The sequence below is a fragment of the Amia ocellicauda genome, chromosome 20 (assembly GCF_036373705.1).
Source record: "Amia ocellicauda isolate fAmiCal2 chromosome 20, fAmiCal2.hap1, whole genome shotgun sequence".
NCBI classification, from domain to species: Eukaryota; Metazoa; Chordata; class Actinopteri; order Amiiformes; family Amiidae; genus Amia; species Amia ocellicauda.
In genome coordinates, this window is record NC_089869.1 from 10,339,194 (window position 1) to 10,361,706 (window position 22,513).

At 44.0% G+C, this 22,513-nt stretch overlaps 2 protein-coding genes across 4 annotated transcripts; one reads left to right on the forward strand and one right to left on the reverse strand.

The window, feature by feature from the left end:
- Positions 1–175: 175 nt before the first annotated feature.
- On the reverse strand, positions 176–9,887 carry slc68a1a (solute carrier family 68 member 1a). Of its 3 annotated transcripts, none has more exons than XM_066693151.1 (9): positions 9,763–9,887; positions 6,149–6,406; positions 5,751–5,830; positions 4,968–5,414; positions 4,271–4,388; positions 3,446–3,542; positions 3,097–3,268; positions 2,541–2,734; positions 176–2,227 (listed from the first exon to the last, which is right to left on the reverse strand). In XM_066693151.1, the coding sequence occupies exons 2-9, from the start codon at positions 6,314–6,316 to the stop codon at positions 1,980–1,982; spliced, it is 1,524 nt and encodes a 507-aa protein (XP_066549248.1). In that variant the 5' UTR covers positions 6,317–6,406; positions 9,763–9,887; the 3' UTR covers positions 176–1,979. The 3 variants fall into 3 exon arrangements, with proteins under 3 accessions (XP_066549248.1, XP_066549249.1, XP_066549250.1); XM_066693152.1 differs by having other exon boundaries at positions 6,149–6,403; positions 9,763–9,880; XM_066693153.1 differs by lacking the exon at positions 9,763–9,887 and adding an exon at positions 9,686–9,706.
- A 1,051-nt stretch (positions 9,888–10,938) lies between these two features.
- LOC136716137 (uncharacterized) lies at positions 10,939–15,118 on the forward strand. The gene is made up of 2 exons (XM_066693634.1): positions 10,939–11,192; positions 13,071–15,118. Exon 2 carries the CDS (start codon positions 13,193–13,195, stop codon positions 13,811–13,813), a length of 621 nt encoding a protein of 206 aa, XP_066549731.1. The 5' UTR covers positions 10,939–11,192; positions 13,071–13,192; the 3' UTR covers positions 13,814–15,118.
- The last annotated feature ends 7,395 nt before the right edge of the window (positions 15,119–22,513 follow it).

Genomic DNA, 22,513 nt, shown 5'->3' on the forward strand with positions numbered 1-22,513 from the left:
TCTCTAAGACTTTCCTGAAAAGATTCCAGCAAAAAACAGCTGTTTTCCATTGTCTGTGACAGCTAGACCTGCCCTCTTCCACTCCTGATCCGATACAACAAAAACAAGATGCACACACAGAGAAGCAGCCAGATCCAAAGATCCCCCAAAAGCACAGAAGACAAGGTGACTGAGGTACAGAAAGGTTTTATTTATTTTAAGTTACAAAAAAGATGGCAAATGCTACATTGAGTAAGGATACAATCAAAAACAAACAACTTCTTAAATTTGGTCCATGAAACACTGAAATGTTCTTGCCGCTTCCCTGCCAAGACCTCTATCTCATAAGCTCTGCGTCTGCGATGGCAATTGGCTTCCTGCCACTTCACTACACTCAGCAAATTAACCGCAGCTTGAGGAGATTTCACCAGCGGCAGTGTTGATCACTTTAAAAACAGACTCGTATAAAAAGATTCTTAAGAAACAAATCCAATTTTTTCCCTGGATTTGATGTGTATTAAACCCAATGAAATGGGGATTGTATTATTTTTTTCCATAAAATATACTGTTCTGAAAGGCAATACGTTTGTAAAAGCAAACACAATCAGATTTGCAGGCAAAGCAAGAACATCAATCTTGAGCAGATCAGACATTATTGCAGTACAGTGGACATATTGGAGAGCTTATAACTACTGAGTTATCCGAGCCTCCTTTGTAGGAACCAGGACACTTGTGGAAACTTCGGAAGTGTGACACAAACCACTTACAATCCATACAGTTTATATCTTCTGATCAGTTGTTTTTGTGATTGGTCCTGAAAAAGTCAAGACCTGCTGCAGTACAGTAATTCATTTCCTTTCAGTAGTCATCTAACAATCCTAAGTGAGAACCTTCAAAATGAATGCATGTTCAGACAATTCTTCAAGTAATCAGAAACACAGACCTCAAAAGATTCAGGTGGAATAGCAGTCTGATGAGTATCAGCGAAAGCCAAGGATCCTACATCCTACAGTCACTTACATTGGTGTTAGTAGTAACTGTCTGAGAATGAGCTTCAACATCAGTAGGAAAATTAAATTCACATACAAGAGGTGGACAAAATGACACCAAGAGTTTGATTGCACCAGGTTTCAAACAGCAGACTGTCTTCAGTAGAGTAACAGATATTTTACAGAGACCAACCCATATCTTAAGCAGGTTAAATCTGATTATTCAAGATTACTTGTGCTGGGAGTAAAAAAAAAAAAAAATTCAATGTAGTTTTCAGCTTAGAAACATTACAGATCCTTTCCTGCTCTTTAGATTTTGACACTGAAAAAAATAGAAAAGGGTTATTATTGTTGGAGCTGCTGCTTTTATTCTGGGTTTTAATAACAAACTAGTGCCGTCTGCCATCGCCCCCTCTGTAGAAACAGTATTCATCATTACAAAAGTGAAAAAATTACAACCAGAGTTTGCAGTCTTGTTTGGGAACCCGCTGTCATTCTTGCTACCTGTTAAAATGGTTAAGATTGAAGGAGGAAAGACAAAAATAAAATAAGTACCCCTGAATGTTACAATGGCAGGACTCGGACTGACCCCCCCGCTCAGAACACACCAAACCAGTAAAAGAAACGCAACAAAAAGATGCGTCTGAAGCTACACCTCACAATTTCACAGATATTTGGCATACTGTGATATCCAGTTATGTTTTTCCCCAGCGGTGTAAACATCCATTCCACTTGAAGGTGGGTGGGGAGGTCAGAAAATAATCTAGGTGATGGAAAGATTGGAGAGATTCCCCCTCAAGACAGTGATCTGAGAACGAGTACAAGTAGTCTTTCAGCATGGACTGCTTTTGGTCAACGATTTTTAGTTTGTTTTTTTCTCGTGGTTTCGTACATAAATAGATTAATCAGTTTCTCTTTATATCAAAATAAGGCAAGTTAAGATCCCCCTGGCGCACTCTCTCCCTCCCTGAGTCCGGGGTGGGCGGCAGTGTGGCTGGCCTCTCCACGGCCTCAGATGGCCTTGACATCCTGGGGCCAGTGGGGCTGGCTGCCCTGGCGCAGGCTCTTGATGCTGTGCAGCCGCTTGCCATGCAGGGTGAACTGGGACCAGGCCAGCAGCTGCAGCAGGGCACAGGTGATGGGCACCAGCACCAGTAGGTAGAAGCAGCCCTGGCGCAGGGTGGAGGCAAGCGCGGGGTAGGGGAGGGCTGGGGGGGGCACCACGTCCTGTAGGGCGTCCTTCTGGAAGATATCGTAACCTGCAGGGAAGAGCGAGAGAGTTGGGAAATTTAAACCAAGTAATTTGAGAGTTTGGATGCATTAAGGCGAGAATGCCCTTGTTGACTCAAGACCACGGCATGGACAGTGGCACACCAATCCTGGCATGGTGGGCTAGATTTGAACCAGTGCTGTCAGGGCCCAACCAATAGGGGGCCCCTGTGCAAATAATTTTCACCCCCAATTGCAGACAGAAGACACGGGCACTGCGGATCACTTTTGTGTTTGATCTGCACCCTTGGCATGCTGGGAGATTTTATTCCCCTCCCCGGAGCAAGGCGGCGCTGCACTCACCAGTGTAGACGCACAGCAGCCAGGTGCCAATGAGCGGGGCGAAGGTCTGGCCCGGCTTGGTCACCAGCGCCACCATGCCGAAGAGCAGCGCCGACGCCGCCTGCTGCCGCCGGTGCAGCACAAAGTCTTCATCCACCAGGTCTGTGATCACCAGGTTGAGCAGCTTGCAGGTGCCCTCGGTGAACACGCGGTTGCTGCAGGACAACAGTACAGATGTGTTATTATATTGTTTGGGTATTATTTTACAAAATAAGGTGTAAATGAAGGTGTAAAACGTGAGGCGGGCAGCAGCGCCCATAGAGGAGCCCCACGCATCACTGGAGACCCACGTCAGAAGAGGAGTGTGTTTGCACTGTTGCTAATACAGTCGATACAGTGCCCAAGGTAAACAGCAGGCCAAACTCCCTTAATCTACACTGGCACACCCACTCAATCAGTGCGTTTCCCTGGCTACTGAGGAGGTTGACTAATTACAAAAGAACTGCAGCCCCTGTAGCCTGGAGCTGCCAGTCCCCTGGTCTGGACAGTGTAGCGTGAGAGTGGCGTGCCCTCTGACCTGGCGATGAAGATGCACAGCAGGTAGATCTGGTCCGGCCCGGCCAGCAACATGAGCACCCCGAGGCCCAGCTTGAGCAGGAACAGCCAGCGGATGACCCGATAGACGCCGCAGCGCCGACACAGCGTGAGGAAGTAGAGGTTGTTGAGGTGGGGGGCGATGTAGGAGATTCCTGCAGAGGCACAGCACAACCCTGGTAAAACACACGGCCCGTGTAGGGAGCACTCTATAACTAACTAACCAGATTACATCCGTTACTTCATTAAGATTGGAATTAACCAAAACATCCCACAATTCCTGGTAAAAGACAGCCGTTCCCCCCAGGGGGTCCAGTCAGCCTCACGCTCACCCAGGAGGAAGGAGCCAGTGGCGGCCGTGATCCGGTCTGACAGCAGGTGCTCCAGAAACAGAGGGAAGAAGTTGCTGTTGAAGTGGCAGTGAAATACCTGCCCAGGGACAAGAGGAGGTCAGAAATCAGTCATTTGCATCATTAGCTTAGATCCTTTGTTCTGCTGTGAAACTGTTGGGGTCAGAGGTTAACCCTGAGCACTTGACCCAGAAAATGTATCAGCGATCCTCGTTTCAGTGGACAAGTACCTAGAATGGCATCAGCTGGGCCCAAGCCGAAGCCACAACCCTATTAATTCGCACCTATGAGATGATTAGCTGGGGAGCTACTTTATTACGAGTTGTTTACACAGCTACAGGGTGGCAACAGGAGCAATTTAATAAATGCATCACTGACAGACGGATACGAGTCGTTTGTTAAATTTCTTGGAAGCGATCCGCCTCGGGCAATTATTTTCAGGAACCATGGCCTGGGTGACAAACAGACTTTGAAACTAATAATAAGAATATCCTTCAATGAGGAGTAAATTAAGCAGTTAATTGTGAGCTTATTACAAGCAGGCAGTATATTAAAGCCCTGGTTCTGGAGACATTCAGTGCCTAGCTAGTTGAAACTACTGAGATACACTAATAATATCCACTACGTGCACTTGCAGCAGCCTTGGGCAGCTGATGCTGTAGAAACCGATAGCACAGCCAGGATATGAGAGCGTGTTTCCCAGCAACACGCTACAGTAACAGATCTGCTAATCCAGCCACCTCACTCAAACACGTCATCGTGGCTTTTCCTGTTATGCAATCATGCACAGTGTCATTATTTACATACCTGAACGAGGTTCATGGTGACGAACCACATGAAGTTCCTGTGTTTAGAGAGCTGCTTCAGATATTCCCCCAGTGTGACGGTCTTGTCCTGAGCCAGCGGGGTCTGTCCCACACACAGCCTGCCAGGGACACAGAGGCCAACGGTTACCAAGAAATCATCTCAGCTGGGAGGCACAGAAATGCGCGGATCTACCCAGGCCGGCCTCAGAGCAAATGCAGATGCAATACTGTAAAGAATCGGTCTGTGTTGAAATGGAAATTCACTGAGCTCTGAAGACCAAGGCCAGTTCTCAGAGTGCAATGATTTGAACAAATCTACATTATTAAAGAAGCAGTGTAACCCCTAAGCAAAATAATAAGCAACTTCTGTGAACTACCATGTTTTTAGATGTATTGGAAAATCAAAGTCAGTATCTGAATGTCCGACTATGTAAATAAACTCCAAACAGGAAATGCCCACTACCTGGTGCTAGCTGAGGTAAACGGGCCTGCAGATTGAAGACAGGGAGTGTCTCAGCCAGCTGTACAGTGAGACGCTGAGGGGTCAGACGGGGGAAGAGCTCCACAGCTGACAGAGAGGACGAGGGGGAAGGAGGGAAGAGAAAGACACACAGAGAGGAAGAAAGCGAGACAGATGGAGACTGACAGAGACAGACGGGGCACACACAGACCCCCCCCCGCACAGATGGCTGACTCACTCCTTGAGCGCGGTGGCCTCGTCCTGCAGCCGGGCCTGTTTCTGGAAGCGCTGCTGCAGCAGGCGGGAGACCAGGCTGAAGCCCAGCGCCGCCACCCCGGCCAGCACCACGCAGAACAGCCGGAACGAGGCCATGTCCTCCTTGTCCCAGAAGGAGTAGGACATGAAGACGGACAGGGAGCCCAGGGCACTGAACAGGGAGCAGTAGAAGTTGAGCTGGGTGCGGTCCCCCGCCGACACGGCCAGGTCGGCCAGCAACGCGTTGTGGTTGAGGTCGACGGCGGTGAGGAAGCCGTCATACAGACACAGACACACCACGAACTGCAGGCCCGGGGGCGCCCACGCCACCCAGAACGCCAGGAAGGAGAGCGCCAGGAGGGGCCCGCTCACAGACAGGGCCCGCAGCCTCTTCAACACCACCACAGGCAGCGAGATCGGGTCGCCCGACCTGGGAGCAGAGGAGGGGAGGGTGTAAAGCATTATCACCATTTTATTATTTTTTATCTAGTCTTCTAGTCTTGTTCCTCATTTTACACCCCAGTCTCACCCACAATTTGGGAACTGCTCACTCAGGATGGAAGAGCTGGATGTAATACACCTCTTGTACTGTAGGTGCAGGATTCCAGGATTTTAAAATATGGAAATCGCCAGTGGTTTGAACTTTTGTCGCTGAAGTTATTTGTACCTGTGGAATACCCCCCAAAAAATAATGGTCTGCACCGACTGACTCTCAGCCTACATGATTATTTGTTCTGAAACAGAGGAATTTCTAGGCCGATCTTACCGTGGGGAGCCAAGGAAGGAGCGGTCACTCAGCCAGCCGAAGAGAGGGTCATTGAGGCTGTTCCAGATCAGGAACACAGTCTGCGGGGAGAAAGCAGGTTGACTTTCACGTTAAAGATCTCAACTGAGCAACTGTTATGGCAGACGCATGTTTCTCAACTTTTTGGGGGTCCTTTTGATTCAGGAATTTGGAATAAACACACCAATAACCCTACAGCCCCTCAAAGACCAGAGCTGCCTTAATTGAAATGGTGAATTAGATCAAACTGATCTTACTGGAGATTTCTAGGACTGGGCTTAGAGACCACAGAATTGAAGAGACCAGTTTGGAGCAGACAGTTGATGGGAAGAGTTTCTCCATTCTCTCTCTCTCTCCTTGCTCAGTTAGAGTTAACTCACCTCCCCCACCCAAAAGGAGACTTTGTCAATCTTGTAGATGGACACAAAGGTCTCAACATAGTAGAGAAGGAAGACGTTATGCAGGATGGAGATGAAGAGGGCCAGGGAGCCGTACAGCAGGGCTGTGGAGGGGGCCCCCAGGCCCCAGGCCAGCACTCGCAGCCCCATTGCGTGCGCTCACCAATCACGTCCGACCAGGCCTGGTCCATTGTACGCTCAGCACTGGCGGAGGAGGCCAGCTCTTCCCTGGCATCTCTGCTGTGGAGACACACAGACCGGTGCACACATTAGTCACTCACGCCACTGAGAAAGGAATATACACCAACGGGATAATTCAACACCTTGAACTAGTCTTTTAATACTAATTCAGGGGAAAAATCTCACTTTAAGAACCTCTCAAAAGGTTTCTGCTCACGGAGTTTGTGTCCGTAGTAGATTCACAGACCCAATCCTCTAAAATAAGATCTAAGCAAAATAATTCAAGTGCTTTTCTAGTATCTGGGAATATTTTAATATATTTCATGTTTCTAGTTACATTAAATTTCTGATGACCTTCCCCATATACTTGCACAGATTTTATTTATTACAAGTGCACGGGGACATTATTCACTGTCACCACAGAACAGCAGAGAGAGACAACATGACATTTCTACATGTGCTGTTCCACTGAGAACAACCAGACCAGCTGTCTAAACCATCTCTGCTCCGGACTAGATCTGCCTGTGCCAGGAGGAGACTAAACATTAAGCAAATTGTCAACTACGAACCAAGGCTAAACTTTCCCCACGTAACAAACAAGCAGGGAAATTTAGAGGATTTTACAGCTTGAGAACTAGCATGAACCACAGAGAACTGGAACTCATTTGAAGGGAGAGGCAAAGACGGGGGGGAGGTTAAAAAGTCCCCAGTTGCTGGATTGAAAACAGATTCAGTTTGCAACCAAAGTTTCCACTCTAATTTGTCTGAGCGAGCGAGCGAGCATCTGTTTCCTTTAATTCCCAGACTGATAAAGAACTCAAAATCCAGGCGGCCGGCCAAGGCACACACTCGCAACTGCTGCAGACAGCATCACTCCCACACTAATGACGGCTGCTGACAAGAAAGAGAGAGAGACTACTTTTTGTTTTTGGTTTCTAATGCAATTTTTAAATGAGACCAATAGGGCCAGCTGTCCAATAGGGAAAAAAACAACGGTCTCTCTTCTCAGGCTATCACAAGCCTGTCACTGTACCCTGTGCAAAGCAGCGCAGAAGAGATCCTCAAAACAACACAAAGGGAGAGTTGCTCTTAAGACAGGGAATATACTCCCTCCTTCAAATCTTGAGTCATGTCGGCTCAGCTTCCTGGCACCAGCTGTTCTTCTGTGAGGTAAGGGTTGAGGAGTGGGTTGCTAAAACTGGATCCCATGCCGGTTCTTAGCTTCATGTTTCCTGTCCTAGAAAGTTAAGTGTTTTTCCTCTTATTTAGAAGATTGCAGTCCAAATGGTTCAGCAATGAGACTCGGTCAAGACTGCTGGTCTCTGTACTTGCACAACCTTTAACAAATGTGAAATGATAATAATAATCATGAACTGTAGTATGAAGCCTTAATCCACAGTATAAAGACCCATCTCTCACCCAGACCACTCGTATATCACAAACTACATACTGCAGAAAAAACAACAATCCAATAATCCATCTAACAGCTATATTTGACCGTGGCTCTATATTTGTAATCTCAGCATGTTTTTGCAAGAAGACAGGAACCTCCAATTATTTCAAATGGAAAAAAGAAGAAGATAAAAATAACTCTTTTGCAACTTTGATGGTAGTCTAAAGTCAACAGTGAAAGAAATCCTGCCCACAAAGTATAATCTGCCCCTAGTATATTATCCTGTGGCAAACAAACAATTGTGGTTTTAGGTTTCTCTGTGGTTCGTATCTGGCAAAACCTGCGGCAGGGGGGCAACTCAGACTACTACATTACCAGGCCGGAAGAAGCTTGGTTTCCTAGTAACTACGACAATGTGCACCTGTGTTTAAAGCGATAAACGAGAGAATAAAGAAATCTTGTGCCATTTGCGTGGGTTGTTTTTATTTATGTCTCATGGCATTGTATGTATTCTGCCAATTTCTATGAATCAACTACAATTGCTTCTTAGTAACTTAAGTCTGAAGTGTCCTGGACAAATTTACAATCAAACTAGTCCCACTATTACAGCTTATGTACAACCTCCCAGAACCAGAATTATTCTTTCTTGCTCGACTCTTTATTCATTTCAATGAATGTTAATTTAAACGGGCTGTCACGTTGCAGTGTGAATTTCCAAAATGTGTTGAATACTATTGTATAACGCTTGTGCTATTTCCCCCCCTCCGCCTCTGATGTAACTTCTGAAACACTGAATTGTCACTACATCATGACTAACATGGCTATATAAAAGTGTCGCCTACATGAAAATGTTCAATTTCAAAGGCGTCATTCTCTGCACTGGCGAAGCGTCCTTCTGTTCCAAGTACAGTGGTAACACGTGTACTTTTAATTTGTGTAACGCATTGTGAAGTGTGGTCTGACAGTGTAGGTCACTGGCCTACTGAACCACTATGTATATTTAGTTTCCGATTGGTCATCTAGAAGGAAAAAAAACTCAAATGTCTGAAGATGGTCATGTCTATACTCCAGCATTTTAAAATCTGTATCGCATAAAACAGCATAGGTTTATCAATTTGTCCAACAACAGTGTCGCGCTGTTAGGATTTAATCTATCTCCTGCACAAAACATCCACATGGCACAATACAGTGGGTAGCCGTGTTGTTGTGGTGGTGGTGGTGGTGGTGGTGGTGGTGACTACTCCCTTTTGTGCTCAGTGTTGTATCCACAATCCACGTCAAGGCAGCTCGTCTTCCCAAGACAGTGGTCCACAGTAATGACACTACAGTTGTAATCTTTCAAGATCAAATGTTGCAGTCGCCTACTTTGAACCCCCTCCACCCCAATCTTTTGGGTTTAAGTGGATTTTCTGCCACTCTTTTCAGCATCTCACCCTGACGGCAGAGCATCAGCACGCATTTAAAGCGGAGTGTCAACGTGTCAGGAATCCATCACCGGCGCCGGGCTGTAGCGCTGACCCACACCCGGGGTCACATGACCTCCCACACGGAAGAAACACGACACAAAGTAGCCCAATCAATCCAGCGTGGTAACACAGCCTCGTAAAACACATATCAGACGTCAGTGTCAGTTAAGAAACACACCAAAAACAAACGGACACAAGAGAAAGTTTCTCATACAGAGCTGTACTGGTAGTAGATGTAACTATAAACCAACGTGTCTCTCTACAGGTCCAGCAGGGGCTAAAGTCACGTCTGCCTGAAACCCGCTATTGTGCAGCTCAACCAGCTCCCCTCCTACACATTTCAACAGGCGTCTGTTTCTAATTATCTTGAATGGTATATATTCAAAAATACGTGTATTATTATTATTGTTGTTGCCTTCATCGCCCGACACAAGCGTGCTATTACCATTATCGCCCAAGATGTATAATTGGCGAACTCACAGTACCAGTTGTGCCGCACCAGCACCGGATCCTGAGAGAAAAGTCGCTGTGGACCCCCGATCAGAGCAAATACTCACCGGCTTGGCTCGACGCGTTTCCCGGCTCGGTTGAGATGTTGGTTTAACCCTTTTGGTTGCGCGTCGCGGCCCCGCACCGCGTCTGTCGGCACTCACGCAAATGGCAGGAGCCAGGAAATCTAGTGACGTCATCGCCAGACAGCCCCTCCCCATTGGCTGGCTTTCGCGTTCGAGCGGCGCAGACGTCCGCAGATCTGCAGCGTCTCTCCGACGCCATTGGTGGAGCCGCGCAGATCCGTGCAGGACTGCGGACATCTGCGCCGCACGAACCCGACCGCAGCGGCTTTCCCCTTCTCTGACGGAAATCGGTTGCGATAAAAAGTAAGGCTTTGGCAAATACGCCATCTAGTGTGTTGCTGCTGAAAACCGCAGTTACAACCGCGTCCAAATACGGGGTTTTATAGTCTAATCGGAGTTAGTGCCGTCTGTATTAGAAGCAGAAGCGAAGGAGTAAATCCACGAAATAATCCCACTGCTGGATAAACACTGCGGCGGATTATTCAAATGAGACCCGCTTTGCGCATTTAAACAATTAGACATTAAAGCAAAGCCATTTCCTAGTGTAACCTTGCTTCAGAGCCTGAGACAGACCTACCTTTACTCTTCTCTTGTGGCCCATTATTATAGACTGGAAAATGAATGGCTTTTGGAATATGTATTGGGGAGAAACAAAATAATTGTTAGAAGATAAAACAATACAAAATAAACAATGAGTTCATATCACCCAAAAACAAAAGAACAGTTATTCGCATCTATAAGCAATCTTCCATACGGTTTTGTTAGAATTACTACCGTAAAAGAGTCCATAAAAAGCTGTTATATAACTTAAGTGTCCACACTATATACTTTCATCTTATTAACATGTTACTGGGGGAAATACTTAGAATCAAAGGTATGTCACTCATAATCATGACTCTCTGAATGTTGTTTCTCTTTTACTTGTATTGAAAGCGAGGGGGTAAAAATAGGTATTGCCATATGTGGCGTTTGATTGAGTAATTTAGTAAATAAATGATGTATGATACCATGCCGCCCGTTTGACAGGCTTGGATATACATTTGCAAGACAGATCTTGACTCCCTCCCACAGGCAGGGCTTTGAAATAGATTTATTATACGTCATTAATGTACTACTTTTGAAGGAGTGACATCTAAGCAGTGTGAAGGGACGGACTGACGCGTATAGGGCTTTTGGACACAGTTTGTCTTTCTCATTGCGCAGTACAGCACACGTTTGTTGACCGCCAGGTGCCTGGATACTGCTGGGGGAAGAGAAAGCGCAATCTCACCTTTCCTTTCACTCTTCAGCTGCGACTGGCAGGGCACTTTGGCTTTTAAAACTGTATAACTGAGGAGAAGGCAGAATACGTCTTGTTTCCATTGAATGGAATTCATTCATAAAAATAGAACCTACCAGGAATTACTTTTCAGGTGAGAGGTGTTTTTACAAGGTCCAGGCCAACTAAAACTGCTTTTGGTATGTTTAAAATTGATCTGTACTCTGGTTTTATACCTTTGTTCTTTATTTATCTGTATTTATTTGTATTTCTATTCGCCTAGTGGTACATTTGATTTCTATAAGATTTCTCCTGATTTAGGTGCTCATTTTTCTATAACTTATTATTTTTACATTTGTAGGCCGTTTGAATCTCCTCTTATATCTTATTATTTATATTTACCACTGTGATATGTAGGTGCTTTTTAAGTGGTGCTAACCTTGTAATATTGGGCAAAGGTAGAACATTTACAGCTGATTTAATATACCTTCTTTAGAACTAGTCTTGTACTATTTTACCTCAAATAACTAATCTGAGCTAATCTGGGTCTCTGAAACCAGCCATTAATAATAATGTCAGTAAATTGGAATTTGTAAAATGTATTATTCTTTGAATTGCTTTGTATTATGTACATCTGAATTTGTAATGTTTGATGCCTTGTACTGAACTGTATTTTTGAACTCTGTATTGCGCTTATGTTTTGTAAGTTTTGCCAAGAAATTATTATTATTATTATTATTAATAATAATAATAATAATAATAATAATAATAATAATAATAATAATAATAATAGTGAAAGCTAAACCATATACGTCACCTTTGATAAGGGTGTCTACTAACTACTACTACTGCTACTACTACCTAATGATAACACCAAAATGCCACAAAGCTTACTGACATGTAATGAAGTATATGTATTCTGTATCTATGTGTTTTTTACTTCTCCAACAACTTTTTTAACGCACGTATCATAAACGTATAAAGCTGAGCATTTGTGCTTGTGAATATTTAAGTTGTACTCTGAAGCATACGGACAGCAGATTGCCAAGTATTGAAGAATGTGTATGTGGCTGGCAAGAGAGTGTCTGCCATACAGTACTGCTTACCTGGATTCCACCCCCAAGCCCCCCATAGGATTAACAACATCAAAATATTTTTCTGGCAGAGACTCACTGAAACTAAACAAATCCATCTATTCGTCGTGTCCAAGGCGACCGCACCAGAAGCACCAGAGCAGAATTAAAGTTCTTGCTCTCACCCTCTCACAGGCCTGAGATAATTTTTTTTTTTTTCAAGTACTGAGGTTTTTCCTCTGATAAGGTGCTATGCTAACAGAGGTTTAAAGGGCTTGAGCTTGTTCAAAGGCCGTAAGCCTGCCTTTGTGTGGCGCTGTATGGTGTTTAAAGACTGAAGTCCAGAACCCACTTTTATTCAATTTCACATACATCAGAAGATGACACTGTAAATAGCACGTTGGCAGATCTCAAGTGTGGCACCCAAAGGCTTTGAACTACGCGCTGGCTGTAGCTGTGAACTTGGCGGCCTACAGTTGTGCTCAGTTGTGAGGAAGAGCTGTGATTTCTGCAGTGATATGATCTGCACACACCGCTTAGTACCTTATACAGAGCTTTGGGATATTTTTAAACCTTGATAAATTAATCACATGGCTTGTCTGTGGCTGAACAGTCACCCTTGGATTGTGTTTATTAAACAGACAGTAATGTGATGATTAAGATTGTGTAGCTCTGTCTCAGGGAGTCCTGGGGAGTGAGTTAGCTCTGGGCTGCACAGGGATCTGTTGAGGATATCCCACGTGTGTTCAAGGGGGATACATTTCTGCTGACTTCCCAGGTCGGGCCAGACAGGTGATTCCCCTACTTATATAAACATAACAATTTCTCGGTTACGTTTGCAGTGTTCTCGTCAGTGGCATCCGATGTTTCCAATATTATCAGCTTTTCCACTTCAACAGGACCTAGAGTAGGGAAGCTTCTCTAATATCTGACTGTTTATTTTTGTTCTGTTCCTCCAGACCCTCTGCTCCTTCACTAAAGTCAACAGGTTGGCCTCTTCTTGGGGAGGGAAAAATGCAGCCCTGCTAAACTAAAGGGGGCCTCCTATTCCCTCCTTTCCCACCCCTGCTCTTCCCTGGCCATGCACCATTCCTACCTCCCTGCGTATCACACCTTCAACGGCATGTTTGCCACAGTTAACGCTCACAGACAGTGGCCGCCCATCCAGGCAGCGGGTTCGAACACCAACGGCCACTTCCTGCCACCCATCTACCCTCAGAGACCTGTGACCCTGGTCTGGGAGGCCCCACAGCTGGGAGCACCAGTGGAGTACCACCATTTTTATGGAATAAACCCCCTAAGCTTGCTTAACCCCTACTGGTACTGGCCATATGCTCGCCCCCCCCACAACAACTGGGGTTACGGGGCCAGGCGCTCGGAGCAGCAGAGCAGCGGCGCCTGGCCTGAGGGCTTCACCATGAAAGGGGAACTGCGTTGGGGCAAACTGGAGAGGGTGTACGGGCAACGCAAGGAGCTGCCCGAGTTTGTCAAGGAGGACTTGCGCCGGGTGTATGGCACCTACCCCCGGACTGATGTGAGCGTCACCTATCAGGGCGGGGAGTATGTGGTGCGCGGAGACCCCCGGGTGGGTGACCAGGAGTACAAGGTGGAGAAGAAGGTGGTGCGACAGGTGGAGTCTCCCGAGGGCGACAGCGTGAGCGAGATTGTGGAGAAGAAGAAGAAGAAAAAGAAATCCAAGTAGCAGGCACTTCCTGGACACTCATGAAATGAGGAATGAAGGTGTGGCAAGGAGGGAAAATCACTGCTCATAATTATTTGATTTCATTAGCACTCAATGTCAAGGCATTCATAAAGGACAGATCTATTTGGACTGCAAAACTTGACACAAAATAAGTGATCCTTTGAATTTTGCACAAGATGCCCAGATCCCACCGTGTTTGCCCTAAAAGTCACTCTACTGTCGTGACAGATATCCAGTCTAAAGATAGATCTGATGTAATCTACAGTTATAAACTACTGATAAATCAAAGCTCTTCTCTGGAAAAAAAAGGAACTTAATATCTTGAAATACTAGTCCTCCGTATATCAAAATATAATGACAGGTGTTTTTGTAGATGTACACTCAGATTTAAACATATATAAACAAAGAACTGTATCCATGCTACTATATCTGACTTTCTTGAACTGCTGGCATAGTTCTTCAATACTGATGTCACTGTCTGGTAACATGATCTTCTGCCCCCCCCAGTAAATGTGCAGTATTTCATCCTGTATGTCACTGCCCTTTGTTCAGAGGAGGTTGTGCAAATATGGATAGAAAGATTTAGCATTTTCAAAGTTATGACAAATGATATCTGCCTATCTGATATCCAGATAAGGTCAGCAGAGATATTTTAGGCTTATCTGTGATGGATTGAGAGCTACACCTAGGGACCGGAACACAGACCTTTTGTTCATAGCGTGTATCCTCCTAGCTCTGCCCACAGTTCTCTAATCGACGGAGTATATCTTATCTTGAACAAATTATTTTGATGTCCAGCCTTGCAGTACGATGACAACTCTAAACACACCCCATTGAACACATGATGCAGCCATTCAGAGCTGGAGATTTCAACCTCCACTGGCTTGACACATTATCGATCAATCAACGTCGCCCCACTTTGTTTCATAAGGTGTTCCTTCAATGATTTGTCAGTAAGAAAAAAGCTGAAACGGACAAAAACCCCACTTAACTTGACATACTGTACATCATACAGTTAAAGGACATCTTATCAGCTGTTTGAAAAGCACTTAAGACATAACAACTAAAGCATTTAGGGAGTGGGGTTTTAAGGTAGCTAATTACCTAATCAGACAAACAAACCTAGCCCTTCAGAAGCACATGGTCATTCTTATGTAATGGATCCTGTACTTTGAAACAAACTGATAATTAAAACAGGACTAATCACTGGCTCATCTTTACCTTGCAATAGCAGGGGAGAGTTATCCAGAGGGGCGTGCTGTTGTGTGGCTAGTTGAATAAACCCTCACTGACATCAATATTATTATTATTATTATTATTATTATTATTATTATTATTATTATTATTATTATTAATAATAATAATAATAATAATAATCATCATCATCATCTCTTAGTAACTCTGTATTTTTCCCATTCACAGAACTATCACACATTTACCATATTAATATGAATATGTAAAACAAACTGAGAAAGAAAGACTCATAGAATTTGCTTACAGTCTGTCAGTGACCCCCATGGTGAAACTCTGCCATTGTAACATTTAAGAAAGGACTCCAACAGCAATAGCAGACTGAAGCACTACAGCTTATGTACTGAACATATATTGAATGATTATAGTTAATCAGTAGATACTTTGTTACTTCTGTTTTACATAGTATTTTCCTTGAATGTTTTTGCTATGATAATATTTAACATTTTCTTCAAGCACTAGACAAGTTAATGGTCTTATTGCTGACGATGGGAAGAAAATGAATGAGTTCAGTGGGGCATCTAGTGGCCACATACAGTAACAGCAGGACAAAAACAGCCATGTCCTGTCAGACTGAGACATTTTAAATCAGTAAGAATTGTTTTGTTTTTGTATTTTGTTTTATACTATGGCTATGTCTTATTAAAAGTAATATAACTGATCAAAGGGGAGTGGTGGCACCTGCAGTGGTACAGTGATCCTGTCATCACTCTGGACATTGAGTTGGAGTTTTTGGACCCACAGGAAAGACACCACATGCAGGTCAACTACTCCCACCTCCAGCAGCAGCCTGACTTTAAATAATATGTCATGTTCAACTCAGTATCCAATACTGACACAATTAGCCATTGCATGACAGGAACAATATGAAATTCTTCTTCACTGGCCATCCTGATTAAAAATCGAGTAGTATGTGGTAGTTGTAGCATGCACTTTATAAGCCTATGAGTAAATACAAATTGGTACATCGGACAGTTGAAAATCATAACAACTATAATAATAAATATCATTTCATGGCACTCAGTGGAAACGTCATGAATCCCTGGGTGTCATTGCAATGCCTCATCTTACAGTATATGACTCAAGTCATTAACAGCTGAATAAGTTCTCTCTCCCAATTACTACATAGTCAAGTTAACATCTAATTCACCTAGTCTTGGATTGTAGTCATGAGCTCAAGAGCGAGACATCACGTATTTATTTATGTATTTATTTATTTATAACAGGGAGTTTAACAGCTAGTTTGTAAACGTGTCCAGCTTGGTTCATACGAATACAATTCCTATTATGATGTCAGTGCTGTGATTCAGGGGGGTTGATTTAATACAGCTAGTATACACATATCCTTCATTTACAGTTGAACATTACAGAGATTTTTTCAGCTTAACAACATCTGAGTTTATTTTAACAATGGATTGCAAATCTGTATCAACATCGACTAAAGGTAAAAAATAAATATTTAATAAGGATACATGGTTTTCATTAAACAAGCTTAAATTATTAGAAGATTACTTTTATTATGGATCTATTCATTTCCTTAAGTTTTCTCTATGGTATGAAACTTGATTTTGAACTCAAATGCTGTACATTTTCTTACATATATTCAGTTATGTAAGTGGAAGTTTAATACTGGAATTAATAAAAGTACTTCTATCTGTAAATTTTCATGATCAAAATTGTCAATATTTTCTCTCTGTAATAGAACACTGTATTTTCTTACTCTTGCAAGTAAAATTGTATAAAGTCATCAGTCAAATAAATCAATTAATAAATATAAACTGGATTTAAACTGGACTGTAACTGTGTCAATATTGTTTGAAAGAAGTGGACAGTAATTCATTCTAACTGTGGCTTTTTGACATTGAGGATCCTCACCTGAAACTTCCTCCACAGTGAGAGAGGATGGAGGGCAGCAGAGGCCAGTGACAGTAGAGGAGAGAGAAAAAGTATGGAGGGAAGAGACAGGGAAAGAGAAAGGGAAGCAGCACATCTTCAGTACAGAGGAGCCAAAAACAGAAACAAATGAGTAGTGAAGGGGAGAGTCAGAAAAAGTTCAAGAGATTGTGTTCACCAGCACTGTCTTCCTCCGAGAAAGACTCTCCTCCCAGCTCTCGACGCTCAACCACTGACAGCGATGACCTTCCTCTCCAGTTCCCACCAGTCCAATTATCAGGCTGCCCAAGAACAGGTTAGAGAGGACAGATGATGCTCACATTGGTATTAGCTCCTATTTTTAGTGAAAAGTAAATAACTGTGGATGTACTCAGGCACTGTTCTGTTATGTCCTCCATATGATTCCTCTGTTTGTATTTCTGTGTCTTTCAGATGCTTTTAACCAGAAGTATTTTGAGACTCACATGCTGGGGGCTGGTGGGTTTGGTACAGTTTACGCTCGATTGAGGAGGGAAGATGGCCTTGAGGTCTGTAGCGATAATTTCAGACCTGATTCGTGGCTGCCTGGTCCACCAACCAGAGGACCACCCAACCTTGGAGCAGATTCTGCTCCATCCCTGGATGTAGTGAACTGGTCTGAGTGGTGGAAGGTGTGTACAATAAAAAACAATGCCTCCAGTGTGAATCAGCATGTTTAAGCTTTGCATGCCTGTGAATGCACAGTTCTATCTCTATAAAGCATGTCAGAAGCAAACACTGCTTTTAAGCGATTACCCATTCCTCAATCAGGGTGTCAGAAAACAGATGAATTTTTATTCCTAAATGTATCACAACACTTTCATCAACTGAGTCTTCAGTTTCAAACTCTATCTTGTTTTCTCCAATTCTGTTGTTTTGCCAGGACCAGGAGGTGAGAGACGACCCCTGAAGCCTCTGGAGAACCCTACCAGGGAAACAATGGAGGGGTTCACCTCGTCCCCGACCACCATCCTTGCTCTCCCTGTCGGTGCTTGCTGGGGGGCTCCTACTACCTCGCTCCCCTGCTGCTTTCCCGGTCATCTCAGACCCTGGTCCCTGGGTGGGGCATCCTGGTTGTGGCTCCTGGGAATGTTTTTGCCGGTCGGCCTTCCTCTGCCTGCCCCCGCTGCCCTCTGATGTTGTGTTGTCACTTTGGTCAGCCTCAGTCGTCCCCACTCCCTGGTGCTGCGATCTGGTCGGCTGCCTGTGGTCCTGGGACTCCGGCTGCCCTCCTGGCAACCCTTTGTCACTCGCCCTCCATCACCTGGCTGGTGGTGGTCGTGGTATGGCTGTCCTTTGTCGCCCCTGGTTCCCTCATGAGGGGGGGGGTATGTGTTGTGCAGAGCAGGTAAAGGCTGCCCTGAATGACACTACATTTCCCAGAAGCCCTGATGGATGACTCACTCTGGGGGAAGCACACGACAGGCAGGACTCCTGCAATTGGACGGCTCCTGCATAAAAGCAGGAAGCCGGTATGCTTTGTGGTTAGTGATGTGGCAGGAGAGTCTAGAGTGAGAGTGAGAGTGAGAGTGAGAGTGAGAGTGAGAGTGAGAGAGAAATATTCCATTTCCATTATTCTTTAATAAAAACATCTTAACGTCCACAACATCGAAAAGCAGCGCCAAATTAAGACTCTTCCCTCTGCAGATAGCAATACAAAAAAGAGCAGCCAAGGTCTGGTCAAGAAAAAAGTGGGAAAATTGACATGTATCTAAAAAACAAATACACAAAAGAATGGAGACATGAATTAAAGTTACAAAACAAATTGGAATGCTACCGGGCCCTGAATAGAATGATTAAATTGGCTGAATATTTAAAAATATAAAACATAAAAGATAGAAATACAGGCTCAGCGACCACAGCCTCGCCATCGAAAAAGGCCGCTACACAAAATCCTGGGTGGCCAGAGGAGAGCGGCTGTGCAGCCAGTGTGACCTGGGGGAGGTCGAAACAGGCCCACTTCCTGCTGCCCTGCCCTTAATATGCACAAATCAGGGAGACCTAATTTAAAAGTTCAAATTGCAAATCCCTGAATTCAGTGTGCTCCCCGATAGCTGCAAACTCCCCGTCCTGCTGGGAGCGCACGACCATCATAGCAGCCCAATATGTGTCCGCCTGCCATAGCCTGCGGGACAGAGTGAGACACCAGCCTGTGGGACTCCATTTGTAAAAACAAAATAAAAACTGTTGGGTTCATTGCCCTTTTTATTGTCATGATTGTCATGACACACATTTTGATACATATACCAAATATGTTTTATATTTGACTTTATGTGTATGATATTCGTTCCATTGCATCTTGTCATTTTTGTCTTATTTGATAATACATTTGTATCTGCTTTGGCAATATTGTTATTGGTCATGCCAATATAGCACCTTTTGAGTTTGAATTTGAATTTGAGAGAGAGAGACTGACTCACTGACTGACTTCTCTCTTTTGGATCACGGACTCTGGCTCGGCTGCTGTTTGTCTTATTTGTGTTTCATTACTATGTGTAGGTTAGGGGTCTGTGACCACATTTAGTTTAGGCTCAGAAAGGAGCTAGGGCTTTGTATGTCTCTGTTTTGTTCACTGTAAATAAACCTGTACTTCCTTCACCCCACTCCCCTGCCTTTGAGTTGCTGTTTGTGAGAGACCCCACCTATAGAGCCCTGGCATCGTGCCCCCCACACGGTGCCACACGTTATTATTCTTGTTGTAACCAAGGTGCATTAAATGTCAATGTCAATGAATCACCTGTTAGCATAATGTAAGGGAGCTGGATTGGGCATTTTAAAAACAATTGTTGCTCCACTGTTTGGGCACAATTATTTATAAAACACTTTATTTTTCATGTCAAACCCATGTAGAAACATTTCATTATATGATCCCTCGCCGCTTCAGCTACACTACGCAATTGAGCGACAGCCCCTTAGTGAGCGCATGCGCGTCATGCAGTGTGCGCCGGTTGTGACGCAGCAGCTACAGCGCGCCGAGCAGCGCCTCCGTGCGGGTTCACTGGCGCGTCTGCATTATTTTTGTGCTAATATTATGATTTTAATAAGTATGCAGTCTGCTTAAAACAGTATTTAAATACATTAAAATAGACGTTGTTGTTTTATCTCTCCTACTGTTTTATAATGCACTGACAACACGTGAGTCAATAAACGTGTTTTTACAAAAATGCGAAATTACACAAAAAACGGTGTTGTACAGTATACATTGCTGTCAGTCATTTTACTTTTGGTACTTTATTATTATTTAAGTGTTGAGGTGCTTTTCCTGCGATTCAATTCCTAAGGTTAAAGCAGAAGAAAGAGAAGTTACATCTAGTGATACTACTGACTAGTCAACAGCTACAGCCGCCTCCACAATTATTCACATCACATAGACTACAGTGGGTTTAGAGACAAAAAGTGTACATTCAGTATGTGTTGCTATTATGAAAGTATAATATACAGTAAAGCATGTTCAGTGTATGCATTTGTAAACCCTGAGACTGAAGTCTATTGAAGCAGCTGTAGTGTCAGCAGCAGCAGTGAGGGTCTGACAGGCCGGAGGTGGGATTGTTGTTGAGGGGGACTCAGTTCAAACAGAAATAGTACGACAACAGCAAGTACATGCTTTAGTAATAAAGTCAAGCACAACCAGGTGCAAAAGCTTCAGCTGCAATTACACTGACTTCATTGTTCTTATAGTTTGTACAATGCATGATGCAAACCTTGTTTCGTGATCAGAAACAGCCCAGTTTGATTGGTGAGGACAGGAGGATCCACTGCAGCAGTGTTACTGTCCCTGAGAGAGACGTCTCCCTGAAGCAGCTGTAGGAGCAGAAGCAGCAGCACCAGGGAGGCTCAGACAGGTAGGAGCTGCTCTTACTGTGATTACTGTTCAGTGGGACTAAAAAGCTCAGTTGCATTACTATTTATTTGCCCAATCGTACTTGTAGTTGATACAATACAGTATGTACACCATTTTTTTTTTTAATAATCAGAATCAGAGACAAGATTAATCTTGCTAAAAGATCGACTGGCAAGAGATGAATACATAAGAAAGGGTCCCACTCCAGCAGTATTAGATGCTACCCTTAGTGAACCCCAAGTGAAGATGTTTTTACAGTAACTGTGTCAGAAATGCCAGTGCTTAGATTACAACAAACACAGCGGAGCAGTACTATTGCATATGTGTGTGGAGCAGTACATTAAAGTACACTTACATTTAAAAAGATGTAGGGTACCCGATAGATGTAATTAAAAGCATTAAATACCAGCCATTTGTAACAATCGTAATTTGTTTTCCGACTGTGCCCCCCCCCATAACATTTAGGTGCATCACGCCCCTTCTTAAAATATATGTACTGCTGTTTTTTTTATCTTTTTAAGGTATACTGCATATAGGGTTACATTTATTAAACCCCACTACTAAAGACCTTGGACTTCAATTTTCAAAGCACAAACTTGCATTTATTACCTTTAATATATTTTTTCTCACTATATACACTCACCTAAAGGATTATTAGGAACACCTGTTCAATTTCTCATGAATGCAATTATCTAACCAACCAATCACATGGCAGTTGCTTCAATGCATTTAGGGGTGTGCTCCTGGTCAAGACAATCTCCTGAACTCCAAACTGAATGTCTGAATGGGAAAGAAAGGTGATTTAAGCAATTTTGAGCGTGGCATGGTTGTTGGTGCCAGACGGGCCGGTCTGAGTATTTCACAATCTGCTCAGTTACTGGGATTTTCACGCACAACCATTTCTAGGGTTTACAAAGAATGGTGTGAAAAGGGAAAAACATCCAGTATGCGGCAGTCCTGTGGGCGAAAATGCCTTGTTGATGCTAGAGGTCAGAGGAGAATGGGCCGACTGATTCAAGCTGATAGAAGAGCAACTTTGACTGAAATAACCACTCGTTACAACCGAGGTATGCAGCAAAGCATTTGTGAAGCCACAACACGTACAACCTTGAGGCGGATGGGCTACAACAGCAGAAGACCCCACCGGGTACCACTCATCTCCACTACAAATAGGACAAAGAGGCTACAATTTGCACAAGCTCACCAAAATTGGACAGTTGAAGACTGGAAAAATGTTGCCTGGTCTGATGAGTCTCGATTTCTGTTGAGACATTCAGATGGTAGAGTCAGAATTTGGCGTAAACAGAATGAGAATATGGATCCATCATGCCTTGTTACCACTGTGCAGGCTGGTGGTGGTGGTGTAATGGTGTGGGGGATGTTTTCTTGGCACACTTTAGGCCCCTTAGTGCCAATTGGGCATCGTTTAAATGCCACGGCCTACCTGAGCATTGTTTCTGACCATGTCCATCCCTTTATGACCACCATGTACCCATCCAGCAGGATAATGCACCATGTCACAAAGGTCGAATCATTTCAAATTGGTTTCTTGAACATGACAATGAGTTCACTGTACTAAACTGGCCCCCACAGTCACCAGATCTCAACCCAATAGAGCATCTTTGGGATGTGGTGGAACGGGAGCTTCGTGCCCTGGATGTGCATCCCACAAATCTCCATCAACTGCAAGATGCTAT

Bases quoted from the DNA above. Each gene is read 5' to 3' on its own strand.
- LOC136716137 (XM_066693634.1), top strand. From the start codon at position 13,193: ATGCACCATTCCTACCTCCCTGCGTATCACACCTTCAACGGCATGTTT.
- slc68a1a (XM_066693151.1), bottom strand. From the start codon at position 6,316: ATGGGGCTGCGAGTGCTGGCCTGGGGCCTGGGGGCCCCCTCCACAGCC. The intron at 3,543-4,270 runs GTATGTAAATAA...GTCCCTGGGCAG, and splicing joins TCACCATGAACCTCGTTCAG to GTATTTCACTGCCACTTCAA. The intron at 2,228-2,540 runs GTGAGTGCAGCG...TCTTCCCTGCAG, and splicing joins GCTGCTGTGCGTCTACACTG to GTTACGATATCTTCCAGAAG.